This window comes from Columba livia, chromosome 8, assembly GCF_036013475.1.
Source record: "Columba livia isolate bColLiv1 breed racing homer chromosome 8, bColLiv1.pat.W.v2, whole genome shotgun sequence".
Classification (NCBI taxonomy): domain Eukaryota; kingdom Metazoa; phylum Chordata; class Aves; order Columbiformes; family Columbidae; genus Columba; species Columba livia.
The window spans coordinates 7,019,396-7,040,728 of record NC_088609.1 but is presented as its reverse complement, the minus strand read 5'-3'; the positions used below and the strand labels follow the sequence as shown (position 1 = coordinate 7,040,728).

General features: G+C 38.5%; 1 protein-coding gene across 18 annotated transcripts in view; it reads right to left on the bottom strand.

Moving 5' to 3' along the window:
* The window catches only part of RALGPS2 (Ral GEF with PH domain and SH3 binding motif 2), a 157,242-nt gene that overhangs the window by 83,634 nt on the left and 52,275 nt on the right, over positions 1-21,333 (bottom strand). For 9 of the 18 annotated variants that reach the window (XM_065071752.1, XM_065071745.1, XM_065071759.1 and 6 more), the window contains exons 2-3: positions 13,660-13,791; positions 10,439-10,567 (exon numbers count right to left, since the gene is read on the bottom strand). In XM_065071752.1, the coding sequence (XP_064927824.1) occupies positions 10,439-10,567; positions 13,660-13,716 (186 nt within the window). In that variant the 5' untranslated portion in view covers positions 13,717-13,791. Of the gene's footprint in view, positions 1-10,438; positions 10,568-13,659; positions 13,792-15,202; positions 15,331-16,589; positions 21,310-21,333 lie in introns of those variants that run through there. The other 9 variants (XM_065071747.1, XM_065071756.1, XM_065071744.1 and 6 more) reach the window with 4 other exon arrangements.

The following is a 21,333-nucleotide window of genomic DNA, read 5'->3' as shown; positions in this document are numbered from 1 at the left end:
ACTCTGCATCTTAGTCTCAGTGTTACATAATTCTATTGAAACATCCCTAAAATTCTTCTATCAATACTTGAACCATAGTTGAATAACCAAGTCATTGTTCAGTTGCACAGCAACAGTTAAAATTAAATACAGCCACTCACTTCCAGCAAGTCAGAACTAATAAGTACATTTTCATGCGGGGATGTCTGTTTGGCTTTGAAAAGGGTAAAGAGGAACTCCCAAAGGCCCGGTTTTGCATTCTCAAACATATTCACAGAGCCTTATTTTAAGCATTCAATGTAGGATTGCTGTTCACCTATGTATGCAAAGGAGACCACCCCTTTCAGAGCATGTAGGAAGCTCAGAAATACCAGTGCCATCTGAGACAGCACAAATACCCTTTTAATAATGAACCCAGGGCCCTCATTTGGTTTGCTCAGATGTGAGTGGCAGAGTTTTATTCCCATCTCCTTGAAAATAGCAGTTCCCCATTTATATGCTCTGTCGTACACACCGAGAGTTTGTGACTGTCACAAATTGCAGTTTCCATTGAATGTCATTGTTGGATAATAGAATAGTTTAATAGATAAAGTCAACCTTGCAGGAAAAGCTTAACTAGGATGCTCTAGTTGCAAGAAAGCATATGCAATGAGATGCACCTGCTTTAATGAGACGAGAAGTGATGTGTTTTGCCAAAGACAACCCAAACTACATTTTGCAGCAGATCTGCTTGACCTCTACATCTATTTTTAGGTATAAATCCTAGCAATCAAACATGACCATAAAATACATATATAAATCAGTTTCTGTAACCAACACACTCAACACAATCATCTGGTACTTTGCAGTACAACATCATAGAAGTACCAAACATGACATTCTTAGTCTTGTAACAAATACACACTCACAGGTGGTATGAGGCATATGACTTGTTCCTATCATTCATTAATATCCATGAACTCTTTAAATGCCAGTTTAAAAATTAATGCCCAAGCTTCCATTCTTAAATACGGTTTCACAATCAACTGATCAGCCTCAGCATTTGTCTTGACAGCACAAATTACCCTGTACCTTAGAAGTTCACATTAAGGCGAGGATATCAGACACAGGTAACCCCCACAAAGTTTGCTGTAAGCAGCAGTGATTAGTAAGAATAGAAATTCAGGAATATACTAGGCCAAAATATTCTTTGCCTTCAACTTAACTTGGCTATTTCCTTGCACTCATAGCAACTACAATAAAAACATATAACAAACTTTTGCCAAAAACAAGATGCCTTTCAAACTGACAGCAACCTTGCTAACTAAAACTATTCTATTCTTTTATTATGAAGCTTATGAAAAAATGACATCCTTGAGGGAACAAAAATGGTCTCTTCCTAAAATTAAAGATACTTTCAGAATTTCTGTTTGTTTTTAAGATCATCGAGGTGAGAAACGCAGAAATCTTCACACAAAGCGTTTTTTCAAGAGGGGTAGTTTTATCTTGCCACAAAAAGTACTGCCAGCCACTAGTCACTCCTAGCAGGGGAAGCGGGGAAACTTGTGAAAGTGAGTCCAAATCACATAAACTATCCGAATGCTAGTCAATAAAATTTGGCTTTTGAAGGATTTTGAACGCATGCACATATAACACTGGCAGTTTCTCATACTCCCTCTTCCTAACCTGAGCAGGTTACCTGGGAAAGCACTAGACCCCTTGGACAGGGTATCACCGTGCCACAAGCCACAACGTGCTTGCCAGCACTCAGCAACAGCTGAAGGGTACAGCGCAATCTTTACACACAGAAGAGCTTTAGAAACTTCTAAACATGTCATCAATGTCAATCTTGGTTGTGTTACACTACACCTATATAAGCAAATATGGTTTCATCTTGACAATTTGAGCTATCTAGGTATAAGGCTCTTTTGAGGAAACAAACAGACACGGCAAGTCTGCACTGGAGCAGGGAAATACATACAACAAGTTAGGGGGAACAATAGTTTTCTCCAAAAGCATGATACTTAAGGAGGGTGCAGGGAAAATCTGGCTAATTAATTTCTAGAGTTCAAATGGACTTGAACATAACAATCAAAACAGACAACACTTATCCTAAAAGGAGCTGAGGCAGAAGTTTATTTGTTTCTAAATCTCACTTAAAAGTTTAAGATGATAAACTGAGAATGCCCAAGAAAAGGGCTTCCCTGTGAGGGCAGCACTTCTCGAAATACAGAAAGTCTGTACCACCGTGCAGGACAAACTTGCCTGATATTTGGGGGTGCGTATTATTTTTAAACTTCCCACTCAGTAGAAAGAATAAAATCTATCCCAGTCCTGTAAATCATCTAAAAACGTATCCACGGCTGTGCAGGCAAAAAATTACACCTTCTGACTGCAGAGAACGCTCAAGAGACGCAAGGACAGGAGTGTGGATTCATTGCCCTTGCCTGACCCAATCCTGACCACACAGCAGCCACGCAGCACAGCAAGAGTCAACTCTTCCTTTTGATTTCCAAGATGAAGAACCCAGTCCTGAAACACCGGCCATAGAACTCAATCTCCAGTCTCCTGTTTGTCTGCTAAAGTGTACCAAGCTTCCACAGAAATGTATTATTTTAGGTAAGTCTGTGGCTAAATAAATATATCGCTATGCTTCCCAATAGAAGAAATTATTTAGAAATTTGGTTGGGGTGGGGAAGGTGAAACCAGAAGAATGTGCACTTCAATGAAATTTTAATACAGGGCATAATAAAACATTCTTACAAAGGACCCAGGCAGTTCAATAGTCACTAACATTTCAGTGCAAATCCTCTTCACTAAAACCAGATTACAAGAGCACAATAAAAGTGAGCCACGAAACTAATTCATTGTTCACACAGAAAAGAGAATGCTTAAAAATAAATGTTGTCTGTCTTCCCAGTCCTTCAGAATTTGGCATCTTAATCAACCTGAACTGCCTTAGCTGAATTAGAGCATAATTTGCTTCAGTAGTGCCTCTTAAACCAAGACAGGATCAATACACACTTCATAACTTCACATCAGAATTCACATATCAAAATAAATGGATGTATTTCAAACAGGGAATGGTATATTAGTATTGGGGAAAAACCTACACATGCCAAAATTCAAGATTGATGTACATTACCAGAAATATTTTAAAGTGCTATTAAGAACATTACAATATAAAACCAGTAACTCTAAAAGCTAGAAAGAACACCATAAACTTGTATCTTCTAGTATCACGTTGATATTAGGCTGGTTTTTATTTCTGCTTATTTGGTTTACACATCTTGCTGCTTTCAGCAAAAGCAATATCCACCTTTGGTAACACTGTATCACGTTACCACTTGTTCAAGAAACATCCCTTATGGAGGTTCCTTCTCAGAGAGCTTGAAATTTCCATTCAGAGTTCCAAGAACTTAGAAAATTGTTCACAATTCAAGAGTCAAGTGACTGATGGCTGAATACCTAATGGATGATGGATAATGTTGATGGATAAAAAGCCATTTGAGTTTGCAGGTATGACAGTGTATCTCACATTAAGAGTTTAAAAATATCTTTGACAATTTTTTTTCAAACATTAACTTACAAGTCTAAAATTTAACTGATTTTTTACCATTTTAAGGGTGTTTGCTCACTGCTAAGTGAAAAATAAAGCAAACTGAAAGGCCATCATTCTAATTAATAGCACTTGAAATGACAAAACTTAGAAAATAATTTATGATGTTCACATTACATGCCATTGCTCAACTCTTTAAAAAAAAAGTTACTTCTACCATGATCAAATTAATTTAAAACCCAATAAACAAGCCACTAATTTGGTTTCTGCAGCGAAGAGACACAATGCACTATTTTTTCTCATTCCAGCTCCTTAAGCCAGCCAATGCAAATTCCTGGATAGCACCCTCTCCTAAATGCGGTTTAATGTTTTAATATTCAATCCAAAAATTTTAAGTGTTCACATCAATTTGTTACATGAAGCAAGCCAGCCATAACCTCTGGGTTTTGAGTTGTCAGCTGCATATATTAAAAAAGAAAATCACGTGTGCAATACAAAACCTTGAACTTATTCTTACTCCCCATTTAAATAAACATCCTGATTACACAAAGAAAGGGAAAACTTGATATTTTCTGCCTCTCCAGAAGCCTGTTTAATTCATTTACAGGTATCAAAGAACTTCTTCATTGCTCAGGCAATGAAAGAGCTAAATGGAAGTTTTGTATTTATGTTTACCCTAGATCCTAGATAACAATTCTAGAATATGAATAGAAGAGGTATGTTTTTAATATAAGACTAATATATTGCCTAATCCACAATCACTAGAAGAATGCTACAAGAGAAAAGCATCCTTTAAAGAAGAGTGAATGATCATCTTGCAATTAAGACACTGGAATGGCAGTCACAGGGGAACTGTCACCCCTGCACAGCCATGGGAGCTTCTGCATGTAGTTCCAGGACCTTGTTGGGGGACAGTCTCCAGCAAAATATTTTAGTCCTCACAGTATCACAGTATGTTTGGGATTGGAAGGGACCTCAAAAGATCATCCAGTCCAATCCCCCTGCTGGAGCAGGAACGCCCAGGTGAGGTCGCACAGGAACACGTCCAGGCGGGTTATGAATGTCTCCAGAGAAGGAGACTCCACAACCCCCCTGGGCAGCCTGGGCCAGTGTCTGTCACCCTCACTGAGAAGAAGTTTTTTCTCAAATTTAAGTGGAACCTCTTGTGTTCCAGTTTGTACCCATTACCCCTTGTCCTATCATTGGTTGTCACTGAGAAGAGCCTGGCTCCATCCTCATGGCACTCACCCTTTATATATTTATAAACATTAATGAGGTCCCCCCTCAGTCTCCTCTTCTCCAAACTAAAGAGCCCCAGCTCCCTCACCCTTTCCTCACACGGGAGATGCTCCACTCCCTTCATCATCTTTGTTGCCCTACGCTGGACTCTCTCCAGCAGTTCCCTGTCCTTCTGGAACTGAGGGGCCCACAACTGGACACAATATTCCAGATGTAGCCCTCCTGTGTGTTGAGATGTTGGATTGCTTAACAAGTATTTCAAAATACTAATTAACACACTGTTTCATATACAGATAAAGAGAGTTACCCCTCTTCTCAGACAAGGTTGTCAGGCAAGAAAATTTACAACCAGGTTATTAAGAACCACATCTCATGTTGCTTCTTTGACAAATACGGAGAGTTCAATGAAGTGATATTTTAAAACGCTCCCCAATTCTTTCTCTCTCTCTTCTTTGTGAACACATATGGATTGTCCTTCTCCCATAAAACCCCGTAATTTAAGAACTCCTAGGTGCAGTTCACACCACTGCATCGAGCTCCTCTCCGTGCCCCCATATGAAAGTTCGCATTTGATCTGGACTATAATCCCGCCTTTCTAGTCCCTAGGCCTTCTCAAGCATGAACTGCTTGTATCGGGCTACTTGCTGTACTGCAGGTTTTCCTGCCCTGTACCTACCATGAGGACAGTGCACTTCCCATAGAGCTTCTGGACAGAGACTCTCATTGTGAACAGAAAAACTAAGGTTCTGTCCGAGATGAAAAAAATAAAATGCCTGCATTTTGGTTATTGAAGAACACTGCCATAATCTGATTTTCCCTGAAGCCATGTTGGTTCAAGCAGCACTTCATAAATTGTTCCTTAATCTGAATTTTTAGAAGGAATTATATTTAAGCCTTCCAACTTGGCTCAGCACTGTCTCTCTGTGCTGCCAGAATAACTTTCCTCACTGAAAAAATAGCTAAGCCTCTGTTAAGCACTGCATCAGTAAGAGAATAATTCTGCTGTCCAAGATGAACGCTGGGGGATAAGAGTTCCTGTGTTGAAACTCTACTTGTTTTCTCACAAAGTCTGCTCCAGAACTTTTATCATTAATAGTTCCTCCACATGCTATGACAAAGTTGCTTCTTCTTGCTCTCACTGGGAACACACTTATTCTTTAGCATTCCTGTGTAAAATAAAGCTAAGAGGAACACATACAAGCAGAAGTTCTTTTTCATCACAAGCTCCCAGGGCCCAGTACTTTCCCCAAACCGCTCTCAGATGCAGACAGACTTGCCTCAAACTCCCTAATCCACCGACAAGCAGGCTCAGGAGAGGCCAAAACCAACATCGCTGCCAGGAGCCGCGCAGCACAGCTCACACCAGTAGCTGCACGGTAACCCGCCAAGGGGACGGTGAATCTGCCAGAATCCCGCACAAGAGAGAAATGTCTCCTCGGGAGAACCTCAAGCCAGTTTAAGTTATTTTTGTTCTGTTCCAGGGAGCAAAAAATGCGTTCGTTGAACCCTACACACCTCAAGACCAATTTCTGCACTTCTGTTACACCAGCACTATGGTTCAACTCGAGACCTGCTTCCTTTACAAAACACTCTCATGCTCTTTTTCCAGATAGAGGTAACTTGACAGTCAACTGTTTTAAGAATGCCTCTGAGAAAGATTCCTTGTTTCACCTAAACATTTTAAAAATAAACTTTATTTGTATATTGTTTCCAAATTAAGCAATATTGCTTTTTCCAGCATCCAGTTGACGAAGTTTAACTGGAATCAAGAAGAAAAGAAACGCACATACATCTTAATGCAAACGCACTTTGTAGCGCTTTCACAGACCAGGGCAAAGAATAAAGAATCCTTCTTAGATAACTAGGTGGGAAAAAAAAGCAACGGATTTATACAGCTGCGCTTCCCTTAATTCTACCTCAAATATTTACACCACCGTGGCTAAGTTCAAGTATAAAATGGAAAAGTGAGTCAAAAAGTGCTAAACAGTCAAATAATTAAACAGTAGCAGCCTAAGGAATATGAATTTACTGTAAAGCAAAAAATAAATATTTCTTCAACCTGAGGTTTGCCAGCATCTTAATTTGGAGCTCAGGTCCTCAAAGCATTTTCCTTTTTTCTTTCAGTCTCACCAGCCCCCCCTTTCTACTGTCACTGCACCGCTAACATATCCCTCTCCCCCACAAATTTTGTCCTGTCCACTCCAAACCACACTTCTCCCTTCAAGGAAAAGGGACAGCATTCACTGCAGCCCTGCCGGCCCTGCGCACACAACGGCTCCATCGCAGGGCCAGACACCGCTGGGTAATCCTGGCACCAACTTGTTTTGTGGCTTTTAGCTGTTTAAAAAGAAGTGAGCAGTGATCAGCCTAAAAGCAGGTATTTAAAAACAGAGACAGTCTCCTTATTAGCTACTGCTAGGAAGCTGTCTGTAGAATCCTTAGCAGGAAACAAATGTGTCCTACTTCATACTCAACAAATAGAATCCTTTTTCCCCAAAATTTATGAAACATGCAGGCATTCAATACATCCCCTGGAAACTTTGGATTTGTAAGCTGCAGGGGACAAAGCAAACTACAAATTTGCAACTGCAGCAGCTATGCCTGAAGATCCCACCTGTTTCAGCTATAACTTTGCCCTTTCTAAAGCAGCCTTCAACCTCACAACGGACTTAAAACACTTGATTGGTAACAACAGTATAAATGGACTGTAATACATCTATTAGAATAATAGTTCCCCTTACTGTTCAAACTAGACCCCTTGGAAGGCTGGCATACTTTTGCTAGAAAGTTGTTAGGAGGCGGAACAAAGGACCATTACATGAAACAGCACACCAACTGTGCATTCAGGACAGTGTTATATGACTGCCAAAGGAAGAATATGGAAATAAAATCACCAAAAATATTTACACTTCGGCTTCTCTTTGGCTTGGCAAGCAGCTTCTTGAAAATACAGGATTACAAGCAATAGCTTTTGTAGTCCAACTTGTCTGTTACCCACTAACTGACTAAACAGATCGCATTTAGAAGTAACAATGACGTCTCTAACAGTGGGAACTGAAAAGACATCTGTGTCTCTCATATCAGTACTGAAACTGGTAACGTTAATTCTATTTCCAGTATCTCTCAAAGTTAATCATCTTTCAGGTTTTTCCTCCTCTTTCTCTACTATAATTGTAATTGTCCCATCTGTACACAGTGACCCATTTTGATCAAAATAAAACATGCCATAGAAGGTGCAGGATAAGACCTCCCAATACTGATGTCAATTTTATCAGTTAACTCTCATCTTTATGCTACCTATGCACTGGAATTCTTTTTCATTCAAGCCAAGGTTTCCTAACCATTAATTAGACAGCTGTCTAATTGTACAACAACTTGCTTTTATTGCTTTTTTACCGGCTTTATCACATTATCCTTCCTCTCCATGAATAAGGCACTTACACAGCCCACAAATTATTTCCTCAGTTCACCACTTCAAAAAACATTTTTTTTCCAAACAGTATTCATTCTGCAGCCGGTAATAGAATTCAGCCTTCACTAAGTCCCAGATGTCAGTAGTCTGCACTGCATCCGTTTTACAACAACTGTCACTAAACTAGGAGTTTTCTCATACTTTGAAAAGGCAATTGGTAGCATATCTATGTCCAACCTGAGAGGTACAGACCCACTATTATAATTAAAACCTTACTAACGTAGTTTTGCATTCTCCTCAGTGCTGGTATCCTCAAGAGCCTGGTCGTACTGTGTCACTCTGCTACGCTTCACATTAACACCAAAATCTAGATGAAGAATTTATAACTTATCTGTTACGGTAGGACTAAAAACAGGAATAAGGAAATGGCCAATATAATAAAAACAAGCATAAGGGTCAAAGGTACTTTTCCTCCACGGCATCCAAGTTTTGGGCAAGTTTACTTATTCCTACAACCTTCAGCAAGAACAATCAGAAAAAACAGCATTCGAAGCAAGCAAGGCCTACTGGGAAAGCAGACAGACTTGCCCGGGGAAACAAACATTAATGAAGAAGTACAGCTGAATACAGAAACACTGAAAAATAAATGAAATTAATTATAACCTTGCCAAAGGGTTACATGCTGACTACTGGCAACTTTTCTCAACTGTTCAGAATTCTATAAGACATTTCAGATCCATTTACAGTAAGCAAAATCTAATATGAAGAACTAGAAACTCTAAAAGTGAGAAGGCTAAGAGTAAAGATGTTTTAATTCAGGGAACTGAGAAAACAGAAGAATTATACCAAGTAGTAAAAACACCAAAAAATACAATCACAGGTTCATAACTGTGATGTGAAATGATTCCTGTTTGTGAGTGGAACTCTACCCAGTTCGAAGCATAAAATGAAGACAGCAAAAACACTGGATTTTAATAAAGATTTTTATCTAACCAAGATTTACTAAGTAGGTCACAGTTTGAACACCCATGAAAGTAAAAGGTTTCTGCACAGAACAGATGATTTAGTAGAGCAAAAGGAATATGAAATTAAAGACAAAGCACCTTTGTCTATTTCGCCGTCCATGTGAGTGACAGCAGCTCCACAGAGACTAAGTGATCTGCTCTGCTGCTCAACAGCATCTACCACCAGCTAAATAGCAGAGCCATTCAAAGGAACCTGGAGCTGTTCTGGCCTGAATACATAATTCCACTTGAATTCATGCCCCTAGCCCCAAATTCCCTTAAATTTCCTTTATGTAGAGAAATCGTAAGATAAAACTAAAAGGACAGCCAGCCCCAAAAATCTTCCTATGAGATGCAGGTGACTCATTACCCAGCTATTTCTGACAAAGGAGTAAAGAGGAGACCCAAACTACCTGACTTGGACCTCAGTCAGGAATAAATCCCATTAACTAACCAAGAAGAATTGAATGTGTAAGTAACACTTCACAATACAGATGCTTTAAATTTTCAGTGTGCTCACTAAAATAAATTTAGCCATTAATAATTAACTGAAATAATTATTAACAATTAAAAAAATAGAACAAACTTAAGGGGAATATTTTGTGATACATACTATTACATATTGATAATCTCCCCAGGCCAACTCATCATGAATCTCATCAATCAAATAGTGAATGTAGCACAAGCAATAGCTTGTCAACAATCCTTCTAGTAACATACTTGAATCACTGAAATGAAGGGACCATCTGTCATCTTAACCTCTACAAGTAGGATTTAAAAAAAAAAAAAAAAAAAAAAAAAAATATTCCTGTGGTTTTTGTTTGTTTGTTGTTTTTCACTCATTTGGTTTTGGTTCTGCAGGATAGCCAACCCATCATTCTCTACCATGGCACCCAAAAGAAGAAAACATTCCCTAGACATAAGAATTAACCAAGTTAAAATATCTCCAGTAAAAAACAAGTACAGGTCAAGTATATTCTTGCAACTGAAATATGCATGTTAGAATTAAGCTGTATCATACAGATTTGGAAATCTTTGGTCTATGTTACATACAAGAGTATGAAAAGTGCCTCAACAGAACAGCCCAAAAAGACCACTTGACATTAAAAATAATTTAGACAATGAAGAACTAATAGCGTAGGATCCATTTTTGAAATTCATAGGCAATCGAAGTTCGGCAAAAAATATATAGAAGTGGAAAAGCAGAGGGAAAAGTAGCCAAGACGACTCCCACATGAAGTAACAAAAATTACTTGAATTGCTTACCGCATATTCTTCTGGTGTAACCTTTAGAACATCAAATACCACGGCATCAAAGCTCTTCTTCAGTTCAGCTGAACCTTTGTCACTCAAGGATTCGGAGCTGCTACTCTTCTGAAGAAACAGACAAAAACACTGAGGATATTTTGGTTCTCTCCTCTTTTGGTTTTTACACTCTCATAAACAACATTTCTGTACAAATATCACTGTTCACAGAATGTTTTTGATGGACAAATTATCAATTAAAAGTCAACCACGGGATGTGCTTTCTCCTGACAAAGACTACTAAAAAAATCAGAGACTTGTAAACCAATGGCATAATTAAATTCAAATTTCTTTGACAGGAATGTTAATAATAACAATAACAATACAGTCACACTGTATTTCAAACAGAAAAAACGCCACTATGGTGAGGAAAAAGACAAGGTCTGTCCCAAAGGAACAGTTAACATCAAAGACCAGTATCAATCTCTTCCTGCTTCTCTCAGAAGTGTTAAAATGTACAAAACTTATGCTGTAAGTTACGTATGTATTCCTGTAGAAGGCACTTCAAATAAACCGTCTTAGGTTTTTTGATTGGTTGGTTTTTAATGTTAGTAATTCACATTTGCAAAAAATACCAGATCCTAGAATATGAATCTTAATCTACAATATACATTTAGCTTCCTTGCAAAAGACAAACATGGTTCAAGAAAAAATTAACACTTTGTATTATCATTTCATGTTGGTTTCAAACATTTCATACATGGCTTTCATACGCTTCATATGAAAACAATATATGTTAGGAGTAATCGCTTCCTTTAGTACATAGATGCAAATCTAGATTCTGGTCAGTCATTAAGGAAGGAGGAGTTTTTTTGCATGGAGATGGAGATGTCACATTCAGATGTACACGTCACATCTGAACCCCGGGCACATTTATTTCAGAAATAGGCATACAGCACGCAAACGCTTTTCTGCCCCGCACTCTCCTCTGAAGACCTGAAAACCCACGCATGTTTCTTGATTCTCAGTTTCTTCTCACTTTCAGAAACCTGGTGTAAAGCAAACTCTTGACTAAAAAGGAACAAGCACACCAAGTACAGAGCAAGGTGTGTCTGTCTCATTTTGGAGACTGATGTATCTTTATCACCTGCATGGTGTCTGCTGATGCCACGGCAGGAGGGAAGATAGCACATAGTCACTGACGCCAGTAAATAGTTCAAATGTGCTTCTGAAGACCTCACAAGGCAGTATTTCAGGGCTACACGATGTATTTGGACTTTGCTTCTCACTCACAGAAACAAGAACATTTGAACCCATCAAGAATTCAGCCAGCTCAGATAAACTCCTGCCCATTTTAAGGCACTTTGGTTATAAGGACATATACAGAAAATATATCGTCATCTAATAATCATGTCCAGTTGTAGTTAGGTTCTTTTAACAGTCCCACTTCTCCGAAAAACCTGACTTTGAAAACAACCAAGCAGCCAAACCAGTCATTTTCAGTAACTAACACTTAGAGAAACATTTTAGCTACAAGTCCTGCTTCCTCCCAGTTAGTCAAGATACGGAAAAAACCCACACACTTGACGGAAAAAGATTCACCTAGCTTTGCCAACATATATTTTATTAGATTTTATCAGTCACCATGTAAACATTCCAGACTACCTTGTTGAGTAAAACGAGAGCTTTCCTCCAAGAATTTTTTTTAGTTGCATGCCAACAAATGGTCAAAGATTCATAATCCAATGATAAAGGAAGTACAAGAATAATAACAGACAATAATAAAAACAAACAATGGTCTTGGAGACTGATGCCAGCTTTCTTGTTTAAATCTTCACAATGCTTCTGAAATTGTGCTAGAGATTGATTCCTTTTTGATAGAACAACACTCCGGTTTTCCTTTCACCTTTTTTTATGGTGCTTCCCATTTGCACATGCAAGTGCATTGAACACATGCAGCTCTGCTATCAAAGCACATCAGTAAATACATAAATAAAACAACCATCTTTTGTAAGTCCAAAGGCTCATTCAAGGAAGCAACTGTTTTCAGGACTTTGTGGCTCTCAGCACTACTGACTTTGGAGAGTTCTCGAATATCTTGTCTTTTAAACAAAAGAGAAACAAAGACGACAAAAAGAAGAGACAAACTGAAATCCACTATGGTAAAAACATGTTTCACACTGTGAAAAAAGCAATAAAAACAATATGCATTAGCAATAAATCTCACTGTCTCCCCTGAGCAGAAACCTTATGTTTGCATGTATATCTGTACAAGTCAAAGCATATATTCAGTCACCCTAAAGAAGACAGACAAATAATGCATCTGGAAAGATCACTCAATATGAAGGCAGATTTTCAGTTCCCTTCATCCCAGTACTACAAGGCATTAACAACAAAAAACCCCACAAACCAACAACACAACAACCAACCACAACACTTGCAAGGGGGAGTGTTTTGCAAAAAAGTTTTGGAAAAGAAAAAACAAAACACAAACCACACACAACAAAACAACAATGTCTTGCAAACCCTCCACCATTGCTAAGAATTTAGGAATCAGTCACAACTCTCAACAGCTCCTCACCTGATCCTAGCAAAAAGAACTCAAAAAGTTCTCGTAAAACTTCACTCCACCCTTTCTTTCTCTTAACAAGTAGGTGACAAATAGAGAACTACATTAACTTCAAAATAACAGGCATCAGCACAGGAGGCCAATCCCCACTGCTTGGCTGATACACACACCTCTAACTCATGAGCTGTTCGCTTCTAAAGGGCAGAAACTTTGGTGGGCAGGAGGTGACCCACACCAGTGCCTGAATATGGCCCAAGAGACAAAGGGAACAACCTTATTCCAGCGCTACTGTGTCAGACCGCCCTGCAATACACACACAAACACCTGTCAAAGAACAGAACATTTCCCACAGGCCTTGCCAGCCCAGCTTATTGCGCTAAGAGTATTATTGTTCAAGCTTGAAAAGAAAAGCTTCTTGTCTAGATGTGATGGAAGAGAACATAAAAAGGCAGCTTTGGCTTTTGCTTGCTCATGCTTTATTCTGCTATACAAAGGTCAGAACTTGTAAGTGATTTACATCTAAACTGAGGCACATGAAACCAACTCACAAACCAAAAGTCTGCTGCACCAAATCTGCTAAAAGAAAAAACTTACAGTTTTGTGCCTTGTTTTTTTTTTTCAAATGAGTATTTGTAGTCTTAAGTATCCAATAACTGAGATTTGTAACCCTTACCTCTGAGGCAGTAGCCGCAATATTAACACTGCTTGACTGTCCGTTCATTAGGTCCATACTGCCCACACCATTAATCTTCAGCCCTGCATTTACAGCAGCAGGATCATCTCCAAGGCAACTGAATAACCATTCCTACAAAAAGTAATCAGAAACCATTTCATTCACATGTTTTAAACAAGATTCAGCATCTAAAATCCATAACAAAAATAAAGTACTTTTGAAACTGCTACACCACTTGGAAGAACAAACTTTAGATTCAAACACACATTCTAAAATTACTTAAAAACAACAAACAATTGAAGGCTCCGTTATGACACATTACTTACAGGCAGTATAGGTTTTCATACTCTTTTTCATACTATTTTCTATATACCAGGTACCAATGTGTAAATGCATGCATTAACTCTAACTTATAGATAGGCCTGCAACATCCATTCTCCTACAATTATTTTCCTTTGTTTACCAGCTTTAAAAAGTATATTCCAGATATTAACTCCAACCGAAAACTTTTATAAGAAGTTTTCTGAGTTTCCTATCTATATACCTATTCACCAGCTTCACATGAAAATTACTGCATTAAAAGCAATTTAAGATTACAAGTGAAATTTACAATTTTCTCCAAAAATTACCCAAATTATTGTTGTTAAAAAAAAACCACACGCACAATGAAAAACTCCACAAACCAAATTTTAATGCATCCTTGCAAGAATACCATTACTTTTCATTTCTACAGAGAAAAGGCTTCAAAGAAATGGAAACCTTTGGCACCCATTACCAAAACAGTAAGACTACCCAGTACCTAAGTGTTACAGAGAGTAAAAATCAGCTTGGGCTTAAATTTCACGAGATGTTAGTGCCCTCTAGTGTGAAAACAATTAAAAATCAGTTTTCATAGGTCTATAACAAGTGTGACTGTTTCCAAAGTTGCTATTATTATTGAAATTCACTTTAGGTTTGTAGTTTAACTCAGAACTATTAGACATCTGCAAATAAATGGAGGTGACAGGTAACTGCGTAATACCATATGACAAAATAGTATTAGAGTATCTCATACTTAAAATCTCTACATAATGAAATAAACAAGATAAAGTAATCCAAAAAGCTCTATCTCCAAGTGACCTGTACCAGGTAGGTCAGATAAACAAGCCAAGAAACTGCAATATTTAAATAACAAAACATCCTCAAAAAAAGCAATAACTTTAAAGTGTCATTGTAGGAATGCAATACAAAAAGAAGGGCAACTGAAAGAGAGCCACACTGCAAATTTCAAACACTACAGCTTCTAAGTATTTGGAGGTATTAATAGTCCCCTTCTGACCTATGTTGAGCCATCCACACGCTACCCTCTTGTTTTGTTTTCTAAAAAACTGATGGGACTGTAACATTCATAGGACAGAAGACGCTACGTTTCACTTGAACATTATACTCCCAGCCCATACACTATAATTAAGACTGTCTTTCTGTCTTTCCTCCGCTAAATATACACCTAACTGCACTTAGATTTTAGCTGTTGTTCTACTAACAGACCATACGTAAAAAATACCTCATCTTTGGCTTGCGTCACTGCTGTCCTGTCCCTTCCTATCAATTACACTTCAGATTGTCTCGTGAAATATTTCCAAATGCTCAGCTTCCCAATGCCTCTTTCTTATAGGCTTTTCATTAACTGAACTGAAAAGCAAGGAAATAAAATTCTAACTTACATGCCATAACTTTCATTTATGTAGTGACAGTAGAGGACAGAGGTATCGCATCTCCAAAACCAGTTTCAGGTTATCCATATGTCCAAAATGGTACTCTTGTGCCAATTTAATCTCCTCTGCTGAAAAAACTACCCTCTAAAAATCTGTATTTTTTTAAGCACTGTAATTATATGGAAAATTGAAACTCTGTACAATTTCATCATACTAGATGGCCCATAATTGTATCATACAAAGCCAAACTGAATTGCATATATTTGCCCCTTATCTCACATATCATTCAGTTGTTCCCCTTCCCCATATTAACAGAGGGAAACAAAGGGGAGAATTGAGAAAATGCTTCTGATGAAGGAAAAGTAAAAACTGAAGGGGGGGGGGGGGGGGGGGGGAAGGGGGGGTGTTGTTTGGTTTGGGTTTTTGTTTTGTTTGCGTTTGGTTTTGTTTGTTTGTTGGTTTTGGAGTGGGGGTACAATGCTAATTTTGTAACCACTGCTGCATTACAATAGTATGTTTGAATACATTTATACTCCCCCCCACCCCCGCCCCGGCTTTGTGGAGATACAGTATAGGGCAGAATTAGTACCAAACCGCTACAAACTAGCATTTATCAACTTTAAAGTTCCAGAAACTGCAACATTCAAAATGTACATTTGAAAGCTGCATTAGATTTGAGAACATCACCATTCCCTTAACAATGAAAAGCCACGGCAATAATTTTCGCCAGTGTATCATTTAAGACAAACATTGAAAAAATCCTAACACTGCAATAATTTAATAATTTGCTTGCTATACTACCTTTCTACTCAACATCAAAATAAGTAGCAAACAGCAATATCAGAAAGTGATCAACAGCAGAGCTCTTCAGAGCAGCATCGCTGGGGCTGTGAAGTGACTGTTACCACACTGCAATAGCGAGTCAGAGTTTTCACTGCGTACCCTGTGTATCAAATTACAAAAACTGAATTACATTGAGTAATGTGAACTTCCAGCCTGTTTCTCTTCAATTTAATAAATGCCTTTGTGCACAGAGATGCATTAAATGTGGAATTGAAGGTGTTTTATACGATGCATAAAATACTTCAGCATGCGTTTATGCCAGCCTGAAGCCTGGACACGCTATATAGTATCTTACTGGCCCTTCATGCCCTGCATACTGTGCAGTAAAAAGCAAAGTAAAAATACTGATAAAAAGATTCGTCATACCCAAAGAATGAAAATGTCTAGACTAACCAGGATCTGCTGTCTTCAATGCGTCTGAGTTTTTCTGCAATTCACCCAAGGCTGTATTTGATGATCATTCCACTCCAGCAACTGACCTATAAACCCCCAAAAAGGAGGGCAGCTGGGTGAAGATGAGCAAGAGCCACATGCCCGTGAAGCTCCGAACAATGCAGGGTGTGACTGACCACGGCTGGTGCAAAGAACCTGACTTCATCTCAGCACAAAGGGGACCAGAGGGTGGCCTTTGTTTTAGATAAACAGCTGTGTCAGTCGAGCAGTTCGCCTGACTATATTACAGTTGAGTGAATCAACCAGTGGTGTAAATGTTGCTCCCTGAGTTCATTAAAAAAGTTAATGTCTTCCTGAGTTACCTCAACGAGCATGTGGGGAGTAAGTACACGGCTGAGCCCAACACATCGTAGAAAAACTAAAACTGACAAAAGAACTTCTAAGAGAGGAACAGGCTTCAACTCACATGTTCCTTCCTGGAGAGTGGGAACACCCAATACACGGTGGTGAACATACTGTAGAGACCACTAGCAGGGACCACACTGTTATTGTGTTTGAACTGTATATTGCAATTGCCATATTTTGCTAAGTGTAACTTGCATTTGAATTGTGATTTCAGCATATTTTGTATCACTCTGCTCAATCAGAAATCCTGTGCAACATGCTCTGTGTTCAGATAAGTAAATTTAATATTAAATGTTACACCCTCCATATGGGGAATATGTAAAAGAACCTGGTTAGAGAATATTTTACTCACCTAAACCTGAAACTCTTCCACAGAAAAATCCAGGGATATTCTTGTCTCATATTGGGTCAAACAATACCCCCAAAATATACCATACAAACAGAATTTAAAAGACTACCCTGAAATTACATTAAAAACTTCCTGTCCAGAACAGTACAAAAGCTTTGAGGAATCATAGCCACAGCACAATTTTATGAATGGCTCAAGAGTCATGATGACTAAGAGCCTCTTTGTTTACATTCATTTGTTTACATTCATTACAGCAGTACAAAATGTCATTTGTTTTGATCACAAATCCCCACAAAGAAAACATAAGTGCCTCGATGTATTAATCATCAACTCTGAATGCAAAGCCACTACCAAAGACTGTGGGGACCAAAGCACTGTAAAAACCAGAAGACCAGTTCCAGACTAAATCAAACTGAGCTCCTGATCCTGCAGGAACTCTCACTGGTATTTTCACAGACAGTACAAAAAAAAAAGCTATTTATTTTTAAATAAGGAACAGAAGTGTACCGGCCTTCACTGAATCTTCACTTCCTCATGCATACATAGTACAGCCTAGCTAGATTCAGCTACTCCACACCATGACCTCAAAACACTTCAGTGAAATCTTGAAGCGACTGATTAAATTCTAATTCTGGACGTGAGCCCTTTGATTCTTAGTTAGAATTGTATTTTTTTCCAGCACTGCTTGACGCTTTCTAAATTAACATTGTTTTTAACTACTTAACATAAGTTAGCAGCTTCAATGAAACAGAAATTCAAATTCCTCAAGCAACTATCACATTTGCACAATATGCACCAAGGTGGTGGATTCTTCTGTCTGAGAGGTACTTTGTGGAACCACTTCGGTAACTTGAGTGCCTCACTGCCCACTTGATCAGAACTTGTTAAATACAAAGCAGGCCAAATAATCTGTAGTTCCACAACATTCAGGGCTACAAGAGTGAGCCTCTATTACTCATTTTTCATACTGTAATTCCTACCTTACACGAAGAACACTCAGTAATGCTTGTGGTTTTGGATGTGGGGTTACTGCGTGCTTACTGCTCTCAGTGTTTTGAGGTAAAATCTTTCTGCTAGAAAGTCACAACAATATGGCCAAAATAAATGCAACAAAAATAAATACAGCGAAGTTAAGATGCTGCCACTTTAATGCATTCTCTAAATGCCTTTTCCTTAATCTTTATAAGGCATCGAGTATTGAAATACCTTTTAGTCTGATATATACATATATATTTTTTTAGATGAATGGCATATGGACTACATTGCCCACAAGATCACTATGTAGATGTTATGAGACTCACTTTGGTAATGCGTTTCCCCTTGAGCAAGTGGGAATCCAGGTAAGTCTGCTGCCCCAACCCCTGGGGCAGATGCCTCACATGCCAAGTGCACCTTTTGCTGGTCTGCGCCACATTGGCATATACAAGTACTCATGGCATCTACCGTCAGGGCAAGGGCTGGTTACACTCCCAGTTCTTCCCTGCAGTTTGGTGCACGTGCACCTCAGCATGCCTACAAGACCTGTGCACAGAAAGACTGTTAGCACAGGCACGTACTACCCAATACTGAAGGAAAAGTAATGTTTGCCAGGCTGCACGTTGTCTGTTCTGCAACAGGAAAGATTTGGGAAGCAGCACAAGGCTGTGCTGTGATAACAAGAGTCATTACAGGTACCACAGTGGGAAAAAATGCAAGGTAGTCTGAGCATACCACCAAGCTTTTAATGCTCCTGAATTACAGAAAAATCCATGACGTCTTTCTCTTGCCCCAGAAGGCGCTGTTCTTTATTACTTACTCCCCATTAGAACCTGAGTCCATGAGAGCTATGCACAGATAGGTAAAGCTAGAAACATGTCTAAAGACGGGAAGAAAGCTTATCATCTAAGAGGCAAAAGCAGAGAACACCCTTCATACCAAAATAATAATTAAAAACCCCACACACAAAAGCCCTACAATTAAGCAGGAAGTCAGCAAGGAATAGGTGACATGGAAAAGAAGGTTTGTCTAACTACGAAAGACGATTTTCTCAAGTCAAACAAATTGCATCTTCCAAACTATATTCTTCAGTTTTACACCTGACCCAACAAAACAAAAAACCCAACTCAGGTTATGGCACTTCAAGAATGAAGACAAAATAAGATAGTATACACACAGCATTAAAAAAGAAAAAACAAAGTGACCTAAACACATGCTTTAACTCAGTTTTCATTAAGCATGATAGTGTTAAGAGGTAATATAAGATAGCCAAACTGATAAAAATATCATTTCTACAATAGAGATGAAATAAAAGCTCAGGCAACTTAATACAGCCCCAACCTCCTGCAGGAAATTTATCATTAAAAAAAATAAAATCCCATACCTAAAATTTCACATACTACAAAATCTCTAGTCAGACTAATGAATCTTGGCAAAGCATTTGATAAGCTGCCACTAGTGAAGACTGAGATAAGACGCACTAGCAGAAGACATGCGTGGGGTAGAGGTCTGATGAAAACAGAGACAGAGGAGCATAATACTAGAGTAGGAAGAGATTACTAACAGTTATTAAATATGCAACACCAGTACAAATCTGAGAGTCATAAACCATTTGGAAATACAGGAAAGCAACACTATCTGATGGATAGAAGATTGAAAAATGAAAGTCAATCATTAAAGGATAATTTGGGCTGATCCCTATAAAATTTCTCTTATAAATTTCAGCACATCAGTTGGAAATGACTGCCAGCAATGCTGTAAGCATGAAGTAGTGACATGAGATCAAGATGTTTGCATTAGTTATGGACAAATACTACCTCCACAGCATTTCATAAGAGAGCTTGATGCTGTACTGCACACAGTTCTGGTCACCTGGCTTCTAAAAGATTTTTTGGTCAAATATATGCAGAGAAAGGCTTCCACATTCTCTGAAGACTCCATTGCAGAAGGGGAAACCAGGAGACCTTACGCTAACAAACTGAAATCTGCACAAGGATACACTTGCCGTGTTTAAATATCAGGAGCACAAACCAGGAGTAGGAATAAAATGCAATTTTATGCTCCAAATCAGAATACAGTAATCAGGTTCTTGAACAGCCTCCAGAAAACTGTATGAGAAGCCAAAAACCATAGCTGCTTAAATTGATACTGGGCTCCTTCCTGAAAGAAATTGTGTCATATGGTGCCTGCACCAGCAGTATAGCTAACCCAGTAACACAGACTCCTTTTTTCATTGATTAGCCCTGCTGCAAACTCAAAGCACTTCTGTACTCATACAACTCCACCACTCAAAGTTATGTCACACATCCACTCTTGCCCTAAGCATCTGTTGCACAACTATCACAGCAGTATCAGCTGTCGGAGCTCCAAGACAGATGAAATTAGAACCCACAGAATTGCAAAAAACAGAACAAGAAAATAATTTTATTAGGTTTAACAATGAAACTTAAAATACAAAAAAAAAAGCTCAATCTAAAATGGCCCTTAATTTTGATTCTCTTCTCTTACTCTAGAAAAGGTTTACCTGGACAAACAACTAAGTGAAATTATTACTCTCTTTTTAAGACAACATTAGTCATAGAGCACTTTCACTATCGTGTGCGCTCACATTCAGGACAACAAAATGATATTATTGCTGCTTTTACAAACCTCTTTCTCTGACTTGGGCAGGGGGTTGAGAAAAAAAAGAGAGGTAGCATTAAGGTAATACATAGTAAGGCTCTGTCTCATATCTTACTCAGTTTCCAGCTATCAAGATCCCTTCTTCATGGTGTTCCAGTACCCAATACTATGCTCTCTATAATCTAAAGAACTGGTACAACTTGTTGCTTCCATTTCCTCAAATGAGATTAAAAAAAAAACAATAACAAAAAAACCTCAAAAATCCAGAAGAATCTCTCTCCACAGGTCACAAGCTACTTGTTTACCAAATCCTATTACAAAAATCAAACTGCTAGCTCAGTTTGTAATCAGCCTGCAACAACAAAGAAGTTCAGTTCAAAATGGAAGTTTTAA